A 22078-nucleotide genomic window follows, 5' to 3' on the forward strand; every position below is an offset into this window, starting at 1 on the left:
ATCAGCTGTTTGAGAGATTGCCATTGCATGGTGTCCCGTCTACCTGATACCTACTCTCAAATTATTTAAATAACATAATTTTGAAACATCTCAGAAACATACCTTAGAAAAAAATCTAGAAAAAAGTTGGACCATCCGGGTGAGTGTTTTGGCCTCTAAGCTATCGAGAGACTTCCTGTAGGGGTACGCAGATCATGCTTTGCTTAGGGGCGGCAAAAGAAGGAACGAACATTACAACCTTTGAAAGCAGTGGCTGTTTTCTATGAATTTGAGATGAGGTCACTTCATTAGAAAGTACCGGCATCTTAGTTTTAAACATATAAGAGGGCCACCATACTAGTCATCGCTTCAGACCTCCATGTACCTAAAACCATCGCTGTTTGAGAGTAGATTTAGTAGAAATTCTCTAATCCTAAGTAGATTGTATGCTCCTAACAATTTATTTTGCATAGCATTTGAGACTAAATGGTATTCAAAGTCTGCATAGGGGCGACACTTTACCTAGGGACGTCACTAGATGATTCATGTAAATTATTTCTTATACAGTACTCTCTCAGTAATCCGCCACCCCGAAAACCAGACAAGTGTCCAATTAGTGAAAACGGCGGATTATAGTGCATAAATACAAAATATTGTAAAAATTAAGACAGGTAGGTATTTCGTAAAAATAGTTTTTATTGAGAAATTTGTACCTACTAAAGATCTACCATCGTAAGTTGGCAGCTGGTCGAATTTGAAACTAAAATTGTTTATCGAGGATAAATTTGTTATAAATGCCATTTAATTTTACAACATGTTTCTCGAATTATGGATTGCATAATATTTGTACAGAAATCTACTGCCAATAATAAATTATAAATTACTATTTTTTTGTTAGTTATGGTAAAATTCTCAATGTCATACTAGCGCCCTCGCTGAAACGCCAATTTATGATGGTAGATCTATAGCAACTACTTTTATGATCAAAATCAATTATGTATTCTGTTCTCCTCTTGGTCGTGCACTCATGGCTGAGGAACGTGACCACATTTAAATTTCGCCATCCTTTGAGCGACCAAGACTTTCCATCCTTCTCGATCTTCCGCTTCTCTCAGGGCAGAATGGATGGTGCCCCCAGTCAGCTCTTTCACTTGGTCGCTCCATCGGGCAGATGCTCTTCCTCTGCTTCGCCTTCCCTGGAGGCTACCCAAAACTACCAGTCTCTCCAGGTTGTCCGGTCCGCGCCTGACAATATGTCCAAAAAACTGCAGAATTCTTCTCAGACATATCGTCGAGAGCCGTTCCTTTATAATTATGTATTAAATTATACATATTAATTACAAATTAAGTTTATTAACCACATATGTACATATTAAACAGTAAACCACTTAACAAACACTTGTTCAGTGTTGTTTGTTTTTTTCTGAAATTGTTGGAAGATTGTGTCATCTCATAATTTATGCAACATGATGAATGTGTTGAAGGTTGCATTATTTTCCTCTGCCCAATTCAATTCAATTAAATTTTTTTTTCACATATTGTGGACGTTACAAATTATAAGTTTAAGACGTTCACAACATGACATTATTAGAAACAAAGAAATATAAAACAGTATTACATAAAAAAGAGATAGATAGTATGTTATTAATAGGGCCCGGATTTGTATGCAACAAAAAACATGGTTATATGCATGCACATATGCACTTAAAATCAATAAAATATGCACTAAAACCGAAGAAATATGCAGTTAAAAATTGACATTTTTGTAGGAAAAAATTGTAAATACCCACTTTACCCAATATTACTGACAAAAAATCGAATAAACAGTTAATAATTTTTCAACATAATACGATATCAGAACAAAAAACAGAAAAAAGAATATTAAGTTAATCAATTACAATTTTCAAAATAGTTTTTTCACAAGTACCTACAAATAATTGAATAATAAATGCAATGTATACCAAACATAACTTAAAAACAAAAACGACACACTTAACTATTCCTACATACTATTTTCTGTTTTTCGCCCGAAAAAAAATTACATTATTTTTTTCAATATAATGCTCTGGCATTAAATTTTTCCGCATAGGTATCTGTCAGTATTTTGTTTGTATGCGGAAAATTACCTCTCAACGTCCACTTGGGCAAACTTTAAATAATAGTGCCCGAGTTGACTTCACTTTTTCCACTGATAAATCCACAGCTCGGAGATGGCATTAAAAATGCAAGTGCATCCAAACTTTCTTCCTTCCTAACTTAGTTATATTTCGATAAAATAATTTAAAAAAACTAAAGTTATACATTCAAAAGCTCTAAAATATGCATTTATTTATGAAATATGCACTAATGTCTCAAATATGCATTTATATGCACAATAAAATTTTATTTTTGGATTCTGTGTCTTTCAAAACAGATTTCTGTGCAACTCTCATAGCTGTGCATACACCCTAACAAAACATGCACTAGCATATAAATCCGGGCCCTAGTTATTAAACAGTAGAAATATGTACATACAAAAATATTAATTAGATAGGTACATGGAAGTACACCGGATGAGTTAAGCAGACGCTATTTTAAAAATAACGTCCACCTATCTCATCCTCACGTAGGTGGAATATATCAACACCCGAAGCAATTTCGTTGAACATAGTTATCGCCCTCCCAATTGGCATTACCAGTGGCAGGTTGGTTCTGCACCTTGGGAGAATAAACAACTGATGTTCTCTATTTCTAAGATAGTTATCAGGGACACACAGGTCAACACTGCCCATTTAATCTGCGTCATCATATTAATGGTAACGCGTCAGTCCCGGCTAGTGCATCTTCTGATTTGACTGTATGAGCTGCAGTCGGTTCACAATTATTGCCTTCATCCTCAGAATCCAAGCCTCTTGATGTATTTACGAGCTCGTCTTCAGACGGAAGTGGCGCATACCCATCAGTACTTTCCGCTATCCATTCTTCTAAAACATTTCGCGTTAGTTCTGAGTTTTCAGTCGCTCTCTGAATCAATTCTTCTAATGGAACTTAGTCTTCCGGTTCCCAGTTTTCGAGATTTCATCATCTTGATTCATGGAGGGCTACAGCTTTTTTAAATTATTGCTGGTCCCGGTAGGTTGTTCCATGCCTCAGTAACATTAAATACGACGGCGGACAGCTGATATAGGCATGCGACGGACTATTGAATTTTACATACGAATACCGGCGAATTATAGAACTTGATTTTGTGTTTAAATCATAGATATATATTTACATAGGTCAAAGACATAGCTTATAATAAGTATCTTTAGAATTATCTTCAAATGTGTTAATCTTGCCCATTTTTTGAATAATAAAATGCCTAATTCTTGTCAAATTTGGGATCATAGATATTATCAATATAATTTTTTATCGTAAATATTTCACTATAATAATGTTGACATAAATTATACTGATGGTTTTATAAATGCGTTTGAAAATTAATAAATTTAAAAAATCTTAACACCACTGCACATTTATGTACTGAAATATTACTATATTCTAAAACATTAGAGCGAGAGGTTTAAAAGAATACTATTTTATGTAACAAAAATACTTTATGCAGTCATCAAATGTTTAAAATAAATATAATGGATAATAAGGCTTCAAAATTATATAAATAGATTATCTACAACGTTTAAGGAATATCCAGGATCATGGTTTGAAAATACAATAAAAACTCAATTTTCACCTACGCTGAGCATGTGGGCCATTAAACAAACGTGAAACAATAAGTAATATAAACCAGAAATTAATTATTGATAATTATTTATTTAAAAATTTTACAAGAATGACAAAAATTGACTTTTAGTAGGTATTTGTTAAATACAATTAGTGCGAAGACAAAGAAAGTGATACCGTTATGAAGAAAGCAACACTGATTACTATTATACTCCCAGTCACTTTTCGATTTTTGCCAACTGGAGATTCATACAGGAGTTAAATGTATTTATTCAGGGTGTTCAACTCTTCGATTGCTTACATTGTTCCAGATCCAGACGTTTGTGCAGCTTTGATAATTGGCCTTTTCATATTTTGATCATTATATAGTTTAGCTTCCACGTTCCATATTTCAAGACGTAAATAAACCTCGTTAATAAGCTTCAATACCCTTTGGTTTGTTCATTTATTCATTGTACGTAGTGTGAATTGACGATTAGTAATAACACCATAATAATATTAATAACGACACAGCGAAAAATTATGATAATGTATTGTCAAATCGGCTGTCACTATAATGTTTTTAGTGTTGCTAGGGGTAAGATCAAACAGAGACGCATACATGAAGCAGAGCGAGAATGAAATAGATTTATCTAGCAATTATTGCCGTATTTTCGATTGTGTTCGATATTACATATATCGACCAACCATGTTGCCAGAGAGCATGGGCAATAGATGTAAAGTTTCGGCAACGTACACTACTATTGCCGTAAAAAGTGGCTCGTTTACGAGCCCCTTAAGAGATCCAGATTCTTCTAACTCTACAGAGTCTACGAGGTACCTGCGGTAATAATTTCACCACTTGCCTGACCACAAAAGAAATGGTAATGGAAACGGGTGCAAGAAATGGTCCTGTTGGAGATAATATGTGGAGGTTTTGGTTTCTCAATATTTTTCGAGCGGCACTTTAAACCAGGTAAAATCATAAAATTTTCTTTGAGAAATGCATTTATGATATGAGAAATGCATTTATATTTAATACGAACCATCATTAATACTCAATCTATAAAATTAATAACAGTTTATACAGTCGAACTTGGTTATTACGATCACGGAAATAGCGAGATCTCGGATGTAATGAGGAAACATTCGTTGACATTTTAATTTATGATTTTCTCCATACATTTATTCACTTTTATAACGGGCTACTTCTCGGGTATACCGAGCAAAACTGTGAATGTGTCGATCGTTTAAAAACAAAATTTTCAGTCCTAAGCAATAAAATCCGACCGGGCAGTTAACTAGACTGTTGCCGCCGGGATCGGACTACGTTTATGACACTAGTTAAGTGGCTAAGTACCCAATTGATGTTTTTGCCGACAACATTGACAAAGTATCCACGCATATGGTTGAAATTGCATGTAAAAAATCCAAGCTTTGTGAAGTCAGTAGGTACCTACCAGGGCCGGCGGCTCAGCACTTCATTACAATAAACAAATTCTTTTGTAGTTTATGAATGCCATGCATGTTTTGGGGATTTTTACGATGGTTTTCAGATTTTTTATGTTCTATGCCTAAGTAGAACGTGCCGCGAAAAATGTTATGTAACGATATAGCGAGTAATGTTTATAACGAGCAAATTCAGTCGGTCCCATCTTCCTCATAATAACCAAGTTCGACTGTATTTGTGTGTTAAGTATATTCACAATAAACATGTGGTAAAGATTTTGCAATTTTAGAATCCCATTAAAGAAATGAAATCTGTAATATTCACAATAAAAGTATTCTGGAGAAATTGGAATGTAGATTTCTCATAATTTCTCAAGAATTCTGTAACTCTGTCTCTATGGTCTCGGTACCATAGATACTAGAAAAATTATGCATTCAAAGTACTAGTAAAATGAAACTCACATAAATTTAGATTTCTGACGTTTTATTTACATAAATAACTACACAATTAGTAAGAAAAGTATTTAATATTCTCTGAATTTCAAATTTAAGAGGGCTCGCACATAGACAATCGAGGCAATCACAACTCAACAATTACAACATAAGTTGACATCCACAAATTAGTGCACTAAAATAATACATATTATTATTGTCAACACAACAATATGTCTATTATGATATGAAAAAATTACCTTGTGCTAAAAACGAAAATGACAGAAGTTAAATATTAACCCGGCTTAAGTGTCGGCTTATAACGTCGTGGGTCCCAGGTTCGAATCCTGGGTCTGGCAAGTACACATATTGTTTTTCAATTTGTGTTTGAGTCAGAGTATGGACCTAATGGTCTAGCTGGGTAACATCCGTTTCTTGTAAAAACAAAAATTTGTTAATACAAACCTCCATCCTGTGGAGGGCCATAAATTATTATTATCTTATTAGGATCGGACATGGTAAGATTTTTAGGTAACGTAATTTATGAGAAAATCAATCAATCAATAGGAATGCAAACAATATCAATTAACAGATATTTCATAAAAAAACTGGTAGTAAAAGAATTGTTATTGTGTAATAAAAAGAAATACCGTCAAATGGGGCGACATTGAAATCGAGAGGCTACTTTGATACTTTGAAAATGATTTTGAAATTGGCAACACAGTACCCACCGGAACGGTATAATTATAAGTTACCGGTCTATTTTAAAAGATATATCTATGGTCTACCTGTCAAACTACAAATGCGGTAATTAAGTGTCCGATTTGTTGTATATCGGAATCCGTAAACATCAAGGTGAATTTGGTGTCTTATTTGAAGAGCTATAAAATGTGAGTACCCTTTTATTATCATCATAGTAATCCAATGATTATTTAAATACTATAGTGATATCACTATTTCTTTTTCATATTTTTAATTCAAATTTATTGAGGTGAAGTACACTTTTGTGTAACATGCTGATTTAGAGTATGGGGCGTCATTGATACGGGGTATCAAAGTCGCCCCCACACCTAATACCTATACTGAAGATGGTGCAGTTGCTAAATTTTAAGAATATTCTTGTGTTAATTTCCATGTTTTTAATTTCAGAATAAGATGGTGCGACAGTACAAAAGAAAACTAGGTTCAAATTATTTTATTTTTAGTTTTATTGGTTATTTTGTATTGTAATTTTGGTCTCGTATAAAAATGTTCCTAGATCTTTGTTGTTTACCCTGTACTTTTTTGATAACATGATGAATAAATGCTATAAAGCAAATCTGTACATTTTTTTGATTGAGAATACGTTTTCATATTTTTATTTTATTTAATGTAGCTTGTAACTCCTGAAAAAAAAATTGAAAAAAAAAATTAAATATAGGGATGGGTTTGTTCCACATATAAACTAATGAAATCATAAAAAAAATAGGTATCAAAGTAGCCCCCACCCCATGATGTGACTTTGATAGGGTACATTTTATTTTTTATTTCAATACGTATTCGTTAAAATTTCAATTTAATATTATTATTCGGTTGGTATTTATAATGCAATATTTACATTATTTTTTCAGTCTATTCCTATAGTCGGTTTTCAAAATATCGTAAATATAAAATCAAAATCGATCAAAGTCACCCCACTTTACGGTAGACGAAACCAGTCCTGATCATCATTAAATTTATGTACATAATCATAAATTGTAACATAATTATGAGGAATAAGTTTACTACATATTGCTATTTCGTACATTACATCGATCAACTCATGTAAATTTGATTAAAATTAATGGAAACTGTACATGGGTCCAATGTTTCAGACATTCATAGGAGTTTTTTTTTGAATTGTGAATTAATTACCTGTGTGCGAACCGCCTTACACTAAGATGACAATGTAAACATGATGGTTTATTAATATTTACGCAGATGCTTTAACACAAATATGTTATAGACGCTCTCTCCTTTCACTGACCTCATCATGTCATGGCGTGATTCATTATTGCTTTCTGCAAATAGAAAAAAACACATTTATTTCATTGATAATTATTATGTTATTAATAACTAATAAATCAAATATAAGTCCAGTTGTTGAACTTATGGTCGAATCTGTGTTTTGACATTTTAGAAACATTTTGAAATTTATATTAGATACTTTGGTACAGTTCGGTTATGAGGAATACGGCGGAAAACACATTTTGAAAATACCCGATGTACTGGATTATTTGTTAGATTGGGTTAGTTTAGGTTAGGTTAGGCTGGTGACATGGCCACGAAATGTACGCGCCTTCAGCCGGCATTTCTTGCGACGATTTTGTGACGTCACAACTATTTCAGTCCGATCGTAAATGTCCATTTTGTGTGAAACTGTGCGGCCTACCTCGAGACGAAGCTAAAATAAACATGTGATAAGTCCCGTAGTACAGTCTGAGCGACTTACAGCCACTCAGAGTGAACTATGGATGATTTCTTTCAGGTAGACCAAACGGTCTTGTAAGAAAAATGTGAGTAATTAAAATGTCTAGAATTAAGGTTAAAAAAATAAACAATAACATGTTAACGACTTATGTGATATCATTAGCTAAATGTTGTAAACAAATGTTAATTCATAACCAATCCATTTTTGTATTATATAAAATCGAATTTTGTTTACGTGAAAGAATTTGAAATTTCTTTGTAAAACATCTTAAATAAATAAAATATGATATCAGATAACGTCGTAATTAAAATCTAATGATTGGATATTGTGAGTATCGGCTGTGCACACTAAATTTAAATAATAAATTAATGTAATTACTTATAATAAAGTACTTACGAATTTAGTTCCTACTTTTGTAAAAAGTAGATAAGGGAATTACGAGAATCGAAAATCTAATAATGTAAGTCTGAGGACATTATTATTCTGTTAATTTACAAATATAAATTATTTCTTAGATCTGTCAACTAAGCCCTACAGATCATTTTCAAATTGAAAAAAGTTACCCTAAACAGGTAAATTTCAAACCTTGCAAACCTATACTTGTTGTAGGAATATTATTTAGATCTAAAACTTTATCTCGAGTTTATAGTGCACCATAAATGTAATTGTATAAATTTGAATCGTACCTACCCCTTGACGGAGTAAAACCGGTGCGGAAGGTACGGGTATAAAAGAAAAGACGAGATTGAATTTTGACTCACTCTCTTTATTATGATACGCCCGAATAGTCGATTCTGACACACATATTAATAATACGCACCATTTTAAACCGACAATTTTTCATTTTTCATTATTGTAATCCTGATAATTGAATCAGAAGATATTTATCTAATCTACGTCAAAAGTACCAGAAGGGCTTTTGCAATGATTATGAAACTTATTTCACCTATAGATACCTGTAGGCCGCTTGTTTTAACTTAATTAAATACTCGTAATTTTCCGGCAAAACAGTGAATTAAACCGCTTTTCTGTAATTGGTCCAAAGATCTGGATCCTGGTCTGATGGAAGGAGGCACGCGAGAAATAAACGTCGCGTCATACCAGTGACGTCATCGTAAATTGCGACGTAGATATAAAACGCATTGACGGTAATCATTCGTATATAAACGAATAAGTCACTAGGTACTACGTCATAAGTACCTCGCGAATTATCTATAAATGGAACATGGTTTCCCGAACTTTATAGTCGGCGCCTCAATAATATAGTAAGTGTGCAGCCATACCTATAAATAAATATAAAAATAAATACAAATAGTTTTGTATTATAAATTAATTAAAATAAGTTTATATAATAATTATAGTAATTGTTTAGAAATAAAATATAGTGTTAAACTGTTTATAAATATTAACTATAATAAATTTGTCTATGAAAAGATAATTTAATAAATATTTAAAGCCGTATTGTCGAAGAGTTTTATTTTGAAATAATTCCTCGATCTTTTTCACGGGGAAATAATCCGGTATAGAAACTGGGTGACAGTTGAACAGCTGTTCTTGACATTTCGTGCACGTGGGTACGAAATAAAATGAAATTAAAGGTTAATAAAGTATTTGAAGGATCCAGACGTCATCCTATTACTAGGTGGCGATTCTTTTTGGACAATTAATATAATAATATTGTTACGGTGTGTTCAATAGTGTCGAAAAGAACTTTAGTTGACTACCCCCTCCGACGTAGAGCTGAGCTAGCCCAAAACGAGGGTTCTCAACCTGGTCTAAGGGCAGGGCCGATTGAGGGTATAACGCCCTTGTGGTTATACCAGGACCGGGGTAACGTCATTGGGTTAGGTTAGGTTAGGTTAGGTTTGGTTAGGTTAACCTAACAAATAATCCAGTATATCGGCAATTTTCAAAATGTGTTTTCCGCTGTAGTCCTCATAACCGAACTGTACCGATATTTTATTTATTTATGTCTATCTCCGACAAAAAAAAAACGATTGCGCAACTACAAGGTTCTCAGTGTTTATTGTTGTCAAAACAAAAATAACAATGGGCAGTTTAGAATACTACTTCATTATTAAATTTGTTCTGTCAAAAATAAATAGAACCTTGTAGTATTTATTAGGCTTGCGAAACGTCTATTGACAGAGGGATGTGTGATGAGATTTGCTCGAGAACCATAGTGGAAAGGAGCACAATTGGGTGACTGAATAGTATTTAAGTATTCAACCAATATGTGATACTAGTGCTCACGAATGTAAGCGAATAAGGAACACAAGAGGGATTAAAAAAAACTACAAGTAACGCAATGTGGCATGGAAAGGTGCATATTGGGCAAAACGCAGAGAGACAAGAAAAAAATCCAATTCAAAAGGAGGTAGACAAAATGCGAGTGGAGAACCACAAGGTTCTAAGTGTTTATTTTTTGAGAAACAATGAGGCAGCTTAGAATACTACCTAGTTCATTGCTAGGTTTGTTTTCTCAAAAATAAACATTTAGAACTTTGTGGTATTGAGATAGAGCTCGCCGAGATGTTGAAATGGCAATGGGCCGAACATCTCGCTAGGCGATTACACAACAAAATTCTGGGCGAAAAATTCAATCATACAGTGGTGCCCAAGGGGCACTAAATGACCACAGGGACACCCTAATATTCACTGGATTGACGAACTCAACAAGTTCGGAGGATGTAAGTACATGGCAGTGAAGAATTTGGGACTGAAAAGAGATAAAGGATCTAGGTGAGGCCTTCATCCAGCAGTGGATCGATCCTGGCTGACGATTTTTTTTATATTCAGTATAAATTTCATAAGCATATGAGACTCTATTAGGCTAAGTTGACACATTTAGGACGTTAAATCTCAGTGTCACTTTAACCTTCAATTGAATCCGTCGGCCATTGCAATTTGGTTTCTACGAGGGAAAATTTCTCAGTTTTCAATAAGTTTGCGTGGTCGTAGAGCAGGGGTAGTCAACCCGTCCCTACCACCCACTAGTGGGCGTTTTAGTTTTCATGGTGGGCGGTAGGGGTTTTACAAACAGTTTCATTATGTTTTCATAAAATTCCCCGTGACAATTTAAATTTCAGAAAATATACTATTTGTATCGCCCTCGCATAAGTTTAGTTCACGTTACGTAAGTGAACCTAAATGGCGCTATAGTGCGACGGCAAACAAAAGAGCCTCGAAAAATGATATTCAGTTTATTGATACCTTCCTCTACCTCATATCTTGTGGAATCAGGCTCTAGTGCTGTTAATCATATGATGACCAAAGAAAGAAACCGCCTGAATATTTCCGAAAGAGGAGACCTTCGTTTGTTCCTTACATAAATTGGACCAGATATCTAGTATTTAGTTTCGCAGCATCAGCTCAGGGATCTCATTAATAATTAAATTAATTAAATGTAATTTCATCAGACTACATGCTTATAATATGCATGCAAAGTATAAATAAAAAGATAGATTTAACTACAGTAAGTTGTTTTATAAAGATTTATTCTGCCAAAAGTCTGACATAAAGTATTTGATAAGTAATTATTATTATATGCTTTAACTTGCTGTAACTCTGCTTTATAAATTTTATAAAATAAAGTTACTTCCCTACTGTATAAATCACCATTACTGTGGATCCGGTGGGCGGTTAATTTTTTTTACAACTAACAGAGATACAAAAGTGGGCGGTAGGTATAAAGAGGTTAACTACCCCTGTCTTAGAGGGATTGAGAAAGTCTCTTCTTGTCAAGGCTCATCTAAGATATAGTAAATTAGAATAGAAATCACACACACTCCAGTGGATGTTAACCGAGGTCTTAGGGAGGTTGGTCCTGGGACAATTCCAGTACAACTTTGACGGGAATGTAATGTCTATTATGCCACTGTATACACCCGTACGACGGTGTGGAGAGATGGCGGGTAGTGGATGGAAGTATTAATTTTATAAAGAAAATGTTATGAACAATAACAATGTTAAAATTACCTTTAAGGGTGTTACCGCATTCGTAATCTGCAGTCCGAGACTTCTGAGCAAAACTAATGGTGGAATCTCCGTGGAATAGATTCTTTGCAGAGCGTCTATGGCAGCAGATGTCGGTACAACGTGACGCTGCCTTTGCGATTCGTACCGCGCCAGGTGTCTTTTATCCCCTATGAAAAATGACAAATTAATAAGAATTAGTGCATTTAGTGCAAAAAGTATAATGAAACAAAGGCATTATGGTTAAATTCTACGTTATTTGAGTCATTTCCATTGTCATCTGTTTCGGGCACCCATTTTCGGAATGGGCATGAATAAAATTATTTGCATTGAAAAATCCACAGTTAAACAAATATTACTGTGGCAACTCACCAATAAAGTTTCCTGAATATACAGCGTCGGCCAAGAGTTGAACTAGCGTGTTAACATCTCCAAATCCGAGATTGACACCTTGACCGGCCAAAGGGTGAACTCGGTGCGCAGCATCACTGAATAAACAAAATTGCTTTTATTATTGCTACACAAAAAAAATAATGTTATTTTATGTTTATGCAAGAGAGAATATTTTTTGGATTGCATCAAAGAAGATAATACAGTCAAACTTGGTTATTACGAGAAAGATGGGACCGACTGAATTTGCTCGTTATAAGCATTACTCGATCGTTATATAACATTGTTCGCCCCACATTCTATTTAAGCATAGAACATAAAAAATCTGAAAACTATCGTAAAAATCCCCGAAACAAGCATGGCATTCATAAACTACAAAAGAAGTTGTTTATTGTAATGAACGCTGGGAGGTACCTGCTGACTTCACAAAGCTTGGATTTTTTACAACCATATGCGTGGATATTTTTTCAATGTTGTCGGCGAAGACATCAATTATGTACTTAGACACTTAACTAGTAAGTGTTATAAACGTAATCCAATCCTGGTGGCATCCTGCCCGGTCAGATTTTATTGCTTAGGGTCGAAAATGTTGTTTTTAAAGGATCGACACAAACAGTTTTAAGAAATTTTTTGATGATGTTGTTGCTCGGTATGAAAGTGAATAAGTGCATGGAGAAAATCATAAACTAAAATGTCAACGAATGTGTCCTCATTACATCCGAGATCTCGCTATTTCCGCGATCGTAATAACCGAGTTTGACTGTAGTTTATTTTATACATTAGGCACACTCGTCTTAGTCTGGCAAACAAGTCTTCAGCAACGGTTCTTCATATTTGCAACGATTAAATTAATCACACATAATGTTGTTACTAATGTGGGATAAGTTTTATGAGAAGGCTGTAAAGTTAAGTGAGAAGGTGAATCATGGCCCCCACATCATGAAGCGGGCCCCCAGGTTAGGATCTTTGGCGGGCCCGCCTGCCTATCACTAAGGATAAAGGCAGTGTGACACTCTACAGTAGCGATTTCCACATGATGTACACACTGTACACGGTAAAATTAATGTGTAGGTATATATAGTGTTTTATAGTATATTTGTAAACATCCATTTCAATTATGGAGATGTCGAGTCTCGATACACAATTAAAAATTGTGTTGTACAACCACATAATTTTAAATAATAATATTATAGAAGGAAAATAGCGCCGCATGCAACTTTTATTTTACTATCAGAGCAAATTTGTGATGTGTGTTTATCACACTTATCTGGTCGAGACTCACCACGCCGGGCCCCTCTTGAGCCTGGGCCCCCAGGCTAGAGCCCTGTCAACCCTCGCCTTGTGGGGGCCATGAGATGAATACATATGAGTAACGTTGGACGTCAAAAAGTTTGTTGTCAAGTAACATCAGTTTGTTAACTTGATTCCATTGAAATGCAAAAATTGCAGGTTTTTCAAATACATTTTGTCATAAAAACGTCACAATATATTTATGTGATTTTTTCTATGCTTGGATGTTATCACGGGACTGTTGCAGTGTTAAAAAAGAACAAAAAGTATTTACAATTTTTTTCTGCATGTATAATAATTGTAATTATACAAGCAGAATTGTTTTGGTTTTCATTCCGGTACAAGTAAAAAAATAAATTTTTAATAAACCATTTCTTTTATTCAACAAATAATTCAGAAAATTTAAGAATGTAACATTCTTTTTATTGAACATACATAATTTGAAAACACTTCTGAGAAATATATAACCCATAGAAAAAATCTTTTTTGAAAAAAATACACTTCTTTTCGCTTTTTTTATTCTGTTGATAGATAACTGCAAAGTATATACACATAGCAGTTGCGATGTCCTTCGCAATCTGAAGAACTACTCGAGTTGGTACTTTCCATAATTGAATTTATGGAGATAGTGATCATTCAAAATATTCTACGGAATGACGAAACCAGAGGTTAAATTTGTCCGTGTGACAGCACGTAACATGATAATAATATTGTGTTCACCCCATTAGAAACAGAGGTCAATTTAATTCCTTTGATAGACAAAGAGTCATTCATTAATATACGCCGATAGAGAGAACACTATTCCTCTGACAACTTGACTTCTACTAGACTACAACTAGACGAGATCAGCCAACCACGGTATAGGTACAAATGTACATGTTTACCCGATAAGTGCAACGCCTTTGGAGACATAGTTGACAGAGTGACCGAAGCCAAGAGGAAAGCCTGCTCTGGAAGAAGGCGCGACACCCCGGATGGAGGGTGGAAGCTGGTAACTGGAAGAGGATTTCACTCCTCCCAATCCTCCAATCACAGACGAAAGTACTCCCATCGCTGAGTCCACCGCCCAATTGTGGGGCAGCTGTTTAAACTGGAAATTAAGTAGAATTTTAGTTGGGCTTGATTTGACAGTGGATTTTAGCAAAGACCTGAACAAAAACTAACCATAAGAAAGAAGACAGCATGCGTATAATATAATATCCGCAATATGCGTTAGAGTAAGATAGAAGACATATGAATTAAGTAGTTGGGTTTTAGGATGTGAAGCCGGTAAATATATGTATGTGCACGTATGTGTTATTGAAATATATAGTTTTTGTGCAAAATAAAAGGTAAGTGGGTAAATATTTTTAGTTAATTAGTAGAGACAATGTTTAACTGTGTTGTGTTTAGATGTGATGGCCGCTAGTACCTACTGAGAAGCAAGATGATGGTTATAATTTCATAAGTAAGTTAATAGTAACAAATTAATTTAGGTTGTACTGGACGTGGTATCTAAAAAAAAATGGCTACATATAGTCAAACTCTCTCTCTAGTATTATTTCTCTGAGGTATTCGCCATTTAAAATTTTCAAGTTAATGAATTTAAATGAATAAACATTCATCAATAATTAAAAGATCATTTTTCAATAGTATAAATCGTAAGATAATAATGATTTCAATTCGAGTTTTGCCTTACGATTGCGAACTCGGTAGAACTCTAACATAATGCTTTTTAAACAAAGCTATTTTTGTTAATTTTACTTTAATTGAGTAATTTCCGTAGACAGCCGTTTCAAGCAATAAACCTATCTTCGGAACGGTCGACTGTAAATATAACCATTTTCACTATATTTAAAACAAATTTATGAAAATATTACTAAGGCTAATTTCGTCGCCCCAAAAGCAAAAGGGCACATGTGCAATTTTGTCAGTTTTGAGTTATGAATGCAGTTTTCTTCGTAATTTTTTTCTCTACATTATGGGCAAAACGGCATTTGTGAAGCAAAACCCATGAATTCAAAATTGAGCTAAGAAAATAAAGGTTACTTGTGTTTTTGTAAACTGATCTTCATTTAATGTATAGGAAAAAGGTAACATGTACACGATTTTAGGGAACTATGAGCAATGTTTACAAAAATAACATAGGAAAAAGGTAACAAGTCTAATTATTTAAAAGTGAGTAAGGGCCTTTGTACAAAAAAAATAATTTCGTTGCAGAAAAAGGGCACTTGTGAAATTTGTGAAAAATTTAAAAACATGTTGGCAGCGGACAAAGAGGCCCAAATAAATATTTTGGAAGATCATAATAAGCGTAAAGTGGACGCTCGCAAATCAAAGGATGAAGATAAAGCTAGAGCGCTATTAGATGGCAGCTTTAAATCTTTCACTTTTGTTTTACAGGCGGTCCTCTATATTCCATGCTCACAAGTATCGAGTTTTTATTACACGAGAAAGTTTGGTACATTCAATCTTACCATTTATGACTAAGCATTAAAAGAGGGATTTTGCTACATTTGGAATTAGAATCATGGTCATGGTGGTTCTGATGAAGTTGGAACTGCTTTATTCACTCATTTAAAAAGCCTCCCGCATTTAGTTAAGCATTTTCCCCTTTTTTCTGACTCATACGGTGGCCAAAATAGGAATCGCTTTATAGCTGTTTTACTATTGCATATTGCTTATTATAGAGTCACGGTCATCGTGGTTCTGATGAAGTTGGAACAAGTTGGACAAAGCAATACTATTATATTATAATATAGCTGGCAGACTGTTGGAACCCGATGCCTCTGAGGATAATGAACTTGATGACTGAATTGCTCTTAATTTCTTTGTTTATATTTATTTTGTAATACATGTTCTTCATAAATTCTTTGTCTTACACTAATAAAAAAATATTTAAAAAAAACACAAATATTCATTTTTACTTAAATATTATGAAGTGAAACCTATATACCAATTTAAGAACATTGAGTTTGAATTGTAAGTATTAACCTCAGTAGATGAATGTATAACTGTTTCAAATTATGTGCAACTATTCATAAATGCATATAGGAAAAAGGTAACATGTGACTTAAAACCTCTTAAAAATCAAAAATTGACAAATTGTAAAAAAAAATTAAAACTGCATTTCAATCTTGAGTAATTAGGTCACATGTGTTCCAAATTTCATGTCAAAATATTAAGTAATAACCTCTCCACGATTTTTTTTCACTCCAAAAACACTTAAAATGCGTTTTTCTCAAAACTCAATTTATGCACAAGTGCCCTTTTGCTTTTGGGGCGACGATTTGTTTCCTAAATTGTGATTCAATATTCAGTAAGGGATCTCAGGATTGGATTCCCTAATGTCGACGAATGCTGATAAAAAAAACAATAAATCATGTGTTTAATACTGTTAATAAAAAAACAAAATGTAAAAGAATACTACCGACCAGTGCTTGGTTAAGAGCATCCACAAACTGTTCCTCAGGCATGCTAATCAGGGACCGGGCTTCGGCAGGCGCGGTGGACCATACCAGCGAGCTGAGATCATGGGTGAGCGGTAGAATCGCCACTGTACCTTTCGGTAGGAATCTCTGCCACGCAGTCGTATTTTCTGTGGACTAAAAAAATACATCAATTATTGCACAGATATTGTATGTCCATTTTTTAACAAAACGCCTGGTTGCATAATGTACCTTTATAATGTAAAAATAGTCTACGTCCAAATAGGGTAGGTACTTGATAGTTAAATTCATGATGTGTCTATATATTATCTCTATTGATCTTCAATTGATTTGAATCTTTTAAAGAAGATTTGCTCAAAACATACAAAACTGGACATACATTTGTGCATCGAAACATTGAAAAAGAAAGTCAAGTACATAATATGTAATTTTATAAGTTTAAGTTTATTTATTTCCATATGCAGACATCTGTCCAACGAGAGAAAACCAGTATTTTTTACGAGTTGTCCTTTTGTGGAACTGAAAAGGAGCAATATTCGAATATAATGGGTAATGTAACTCAAAACATCAAATTTTGGACTTGTCCTTCTATGGAACTGAGCCATCGATATAACCACCGTTCACACCCTGGTTCATGCAAATTCATTATACCGTGATCGATTTATAATATTGTTTTGTCCCGCGCTTATTTTAACATGTACCATATATGCTAGAACTCGTCATAATGTGTGGAATCACGAGTGTACATAATAAGTACAGACACACCAAGTAGGGTAAATGTATATTATTTATAATTTATTAATATATTTGATTTAAGAATTGAGGAAATCGATATTACCACCGGTTTTTGTGTGAAGGACTAGTCTGACTTTGACAGCTGATGAATAACGGGAATGTATATTATTTATTAAAAACACTGATAATTAATATATTTTATTTGAGAATTTTTTATAATTCAATTTGAAACGAGAAAGGGCGAATCAATATGTCAAGCAATCTGGGATCTGATTTTGACAGCTGAACAGTGGACCTCTCGTTGTTTATGCAAAAAGATATGCTGAGGCTTTATTAATCTAAAGATGGCGCTGCCTGTGCTCGTACACCATGAGTTTCCTGATGCTGACATAATATTATTGTAAAGATATTAGAAACAGACTGACCTCTGAAAGTTGGAGTGTGGCCACTACTCCCATCTGGTTATAGTTCCATGAGACGTACTGGACTCCCATCGATTTCCTGACCTTTGAATTGGCTCCATCTGCGCCGATCTGAAAAATAAAAGATTAATATGTGTATTAAATACTTAACGTAGCAATTTTACCTACTAAAAGATATGGCTATATAACATTTAGATACTTGATAATTTTATATTCGTATTAATGAAACAGTAAACAACACAACTTTAATAAGGAAGTTTGTCGAGAGTATACTGACAGAGAGTATTAAGTCATTATAACAAGTTCTGAGATAATCACAAAAAAGACTTTTTTTTTTCAAAGATTTCACACAGATTTTTTTATGATTTAAAAATATTTTTTCTACATTATACAGAATAACCTTTTTGGCATAAAATATACGTTATATAATACAGCAATAAACGTTATATAATAATACATACTAGGTAGGTACTAATAATTATATTTTTTTATATATTATACTAGCTGAAGTACCCGGCTTCGCACAGGGTCGCTTCGTGGTTATATTTATCTTAGATATTTAAAAAATAATAAGAGTTAATTATTTTTTTAATATTAAAATATCTGTGTAATACAATATATCAATATGAAAATAATTCTAATAGGAGTAAAGGTCAAACAAAAGAACACTAAATTAAAATCGAATCCAATATACGCAAACGTTATTAATGTTATTAATATGCACTAACAAACCAAAATTGGATTCTTAGATATTTAAAAAATAATAAGAGTTAATTATTTTTTTAATATTAAAATATCTGTGTAATACAATATATCAATATGAAAATAATTCTAATAGGAGTAAAGGTCAAACAAAAGAACACTAAATTAAAATCGAATCCAAAATACGCAAACGTTATTAATGTTATTAATATGCACTAACAAACCAAAATTGGATTAATCGAACTTTGTATTTTATATAATACTAATTTAGAAACCTTTGCAGGTGTGCGCACAACAACTTACAAAAATTTCATCGCAATCAGATGAATGGTATAAGAACGCATACGAATAGAAGAAGATAGAATAGATGAAAAAGAAGAAGAAATGGTTGCCTCAATTCAGAAACCTTGGCGGGCGTGAGCACAATACTTGATCAAAATTTCATTGCGATCGGATGAATGGTATAGGAACGCATACGAATAGAAGAAGAAGAAGATGGTTGTACTAATTCAGAAACCTTTACGGGTGTTACCACAACAACTTATGAAGGTTTCATAGCAATCGGATGAATGATATAGGAACCATACGAATAAAAGAAGATAGAAAGAAGAAAAAGAAGAAGATGTACTAATTCAGAAACCTTTACGGGTGTTACCACAACAACCGATGAAAGTTTCATCGCAATCGAATGAATGGTATAGGAACAATACGACTAAAAGAAGATAGAATGAAGAAGAAGAAGAAAATAATGATTTTTCTAATTTAGAAACCTTCATGGGTGTGCATACAACCACTTACCAAAATTTCATCGCAATCGGATGAATGGTATAAGAACCATACGAATAAAAGAAAATAGAATGAAGAAGAAGAAGATGATGATTTTTCTAATTCAGAAACCTTCATGGGTATGCATACAACCACTTACCAAAATTTCATCGCAATCGGATGAATGGTATAGGAACGCATACGGGACAGACACACAGACAGACAGACATACAGACAGACAGACATTCATTTTTATATATTAGTATAGCCTATACTCTTCGCGAAAGTGCAAGCAATAAGTTGACAAAGTTTTATCGCAATCGGATGAACGGTATGGCAGTGCATTCAAAACGAACAAACAAACAAACCCACAAACAAATATTATTTTTTATATATTAGATAATTAAAAATAATTGGTGCCGACATCACCTTCATCCTTGTTATCTATTTGTGACTTGATAGATATTGCATACTACAAGTACTGTATGTCGTACACGCAGAACACATGACTTAATGCTTTCTGTCAGAATAAAAAAAATAACAATATGACTTAATAATGTTTTTATTGTCAAAACATACACCCTATGACTTAATTAATGCGTTTTCCCAGGATGTGATGCGTAAAATTGTATACATTTTGGCATTTAAAACAGAAAAACATCAAAAACTGACTTAATGCGTTCTGTCAGTATACCCTCGTTATATCCTATACCAGTGATGGCAAACCGGCACGCGTTTGAGGAGAAAAAAACCTGATTAAAATAATTTAAAAAAAATTAAGTACAAAAAAGTTTTACAAATATAAGTATGTAACCATAAGTACCTAAAATTAAAAAAAAATATTGACAACAGCCATACGTATTTTCTTTGGTTTTTAATATTGTTTAAAAATAATATATAAATAGTAATATTTACCAATCAATGCGCAAACAGAAACGACAAAAGTCATGCATAAATGACAGACCGCTTTATATAACAAATACCAGGCAAATACTCTTCAAGAATAAGCATTCCGTTTAATGTAATATATAATTGCATGGGTCAGTCCTTGGGGTTTATGCGTCACATAATATTATCGCACTGGCCTCATCAGGCGACGGGGGAAACCGCGCCGCGACACTCTGATTTTGATCGATTTACAATGCTTGAGACCAATCGGGTAATTAAAATATTCAATTAACAAACCTGATGATTTTTATCGGTAGTCATTCAAATATAAACAGCTGCTTGTTATTTTGCCTCAAACATAGGTAATTGCTAAAAATGGAAAACTGTTCAGTGATATGGAATATATGAAAGAAGCGTGGTTAAAATGGTTCCAAAATTTGAAAACAAGGAAAAAAATGTTGAAAAGAATAAAAGATATGCCTTCGGCTAGAACAGGGATCGGCAAACTCTTAGACCAAAGGAGCCAAATAAGGAAAAATAAATTAGGCTCGCGATAATGTCATTATACTCGTAGTATAATGTATATAATGGCGTATGTAATGTCATAATTTAAGTGTACAAATAATAACAAAAAATAAAAATTGTGAATTTTGCAAAAGTTTTTGTAAGAATTGTGAATTGGGAATTTGGCAAAGAGCCGCACGCCAATACACAAAGAGCCGCAGCCGCGGTTTGCCGATCCCTGGGCTAGAAACACGATGAAAAATTGAATCTCAATTACTCAATTGTATATTACTCACTTTTTAATAGCATTCTTAAAAACCATTTTTACTCCATGAAAAACTGCTCGGCACGTCAGACAGTCGAAAAATAATATTTGGAAAATTTTGGAACGCGTACGTAAAAAGGTTCGCCAACCCTGTCCTATACAGTAAAGCTATTTAGTTTAAATAACTAGTGAAGATAATTTATGAGGTATCTATAAGTACCAGAATATACATAGAAGCCAGAGAGACATTCATAAAACTTGAAATTAATTATTTTGTTCTCCCTAAATAATATTAAAGATGTGAAGTTAATGGTTTGATGAATGGTATACTAATCCGGCTATTAAATCTGACACCACAAGAAAATAAAAAATATTTATGGCAATATTTTATTTCTATCTTGGTTAGACAAAGTTTTTGTTAGAATCAGCACACCATCGAGAAATATACAAAAATATTGAATGGTCTCTCGAAGTTATATGACGATTAGAGAGGATCGCGAGGGTTCAATAGATTGCCGAAATGTAGTTCTTTGTAAACATCTTTTAATTAGGTTGGTACTAGGTGGAAAGCCCATCCAAGGATTTTTGGAAAACGATCATCTGGGAGGGTACCTTTGTGAAAAAATGGGGGTCCATAATCTTATAAAGTTTTAATACTTAACGTTAAAAGAAAACAAACAAAAATAATTACACGATAAAAAGAACTTTTTATATACTTACAACGTTT

General features: G+C 33.5%; 1 protein-coding gene across 2 annotated transcripts in view; it reads right to left on the minus strand.

Annotated features, from left to right (window-relative positions):
* Positions 1-6513: 6513 nt before the first annotated feature.
* Coq6 (ubiquinone biosynthesis protein COQ6, mitochondrial) overlaps positions 6514-22078 on the minus strand; it is an 89359-nt gene continuing 73794 nt past the window's right edge. The window contains exons 4-10 of one of the 2 annotated variants that reach the window (XR_015070820.1): positions 18231-18338; positions 17056-17226; positions 14527-14732; positions 12335-12450; positions 11966-12132; positions 7432-7577; positions 6514-6923 (exon numbers count right to left, since the gene is read on the minus strand). Coding sequence is in view for 1 of the 2 variants with exons in the window: in XM_085948358.1 (XP_085804484.1) it covers positions 7548-7577; positions 11966-12132; positions 12335-12450; positions 14527-14732; positions 17056-17226; positions 18231-18338 (798 nt within the window). In the remaining variant the exon portion in view is untranslated. Of the gene's footprint in view, positions 6924-7235; positions 7578-11965; positions 12133-12334; positions 12451-14526; positions 14733-17055; positions 17227-18230; positions 18339-22078 lie in introns of those variants that run through there. The other variant, XM_085948358.1, reaches the window with a different exon arrangement.

This window comes from Rhyacophila brunnea, unplaced genomic scaffold (assembly GCF_057557595.1).
Source record: "Rhyacophila brunnea isolate RB1 unplaced genomic scaffold, BYU_Rbru_1.0 scaffold_20, whole genome shotgun sequence".
Classification (NCBI taxonomy): Eukaryota; Metazoa; Arthropoda; class Insecta; order Trichoptera; family Rhyacophilidae; genus Rhyacophila; species Rhyacophila brunnea.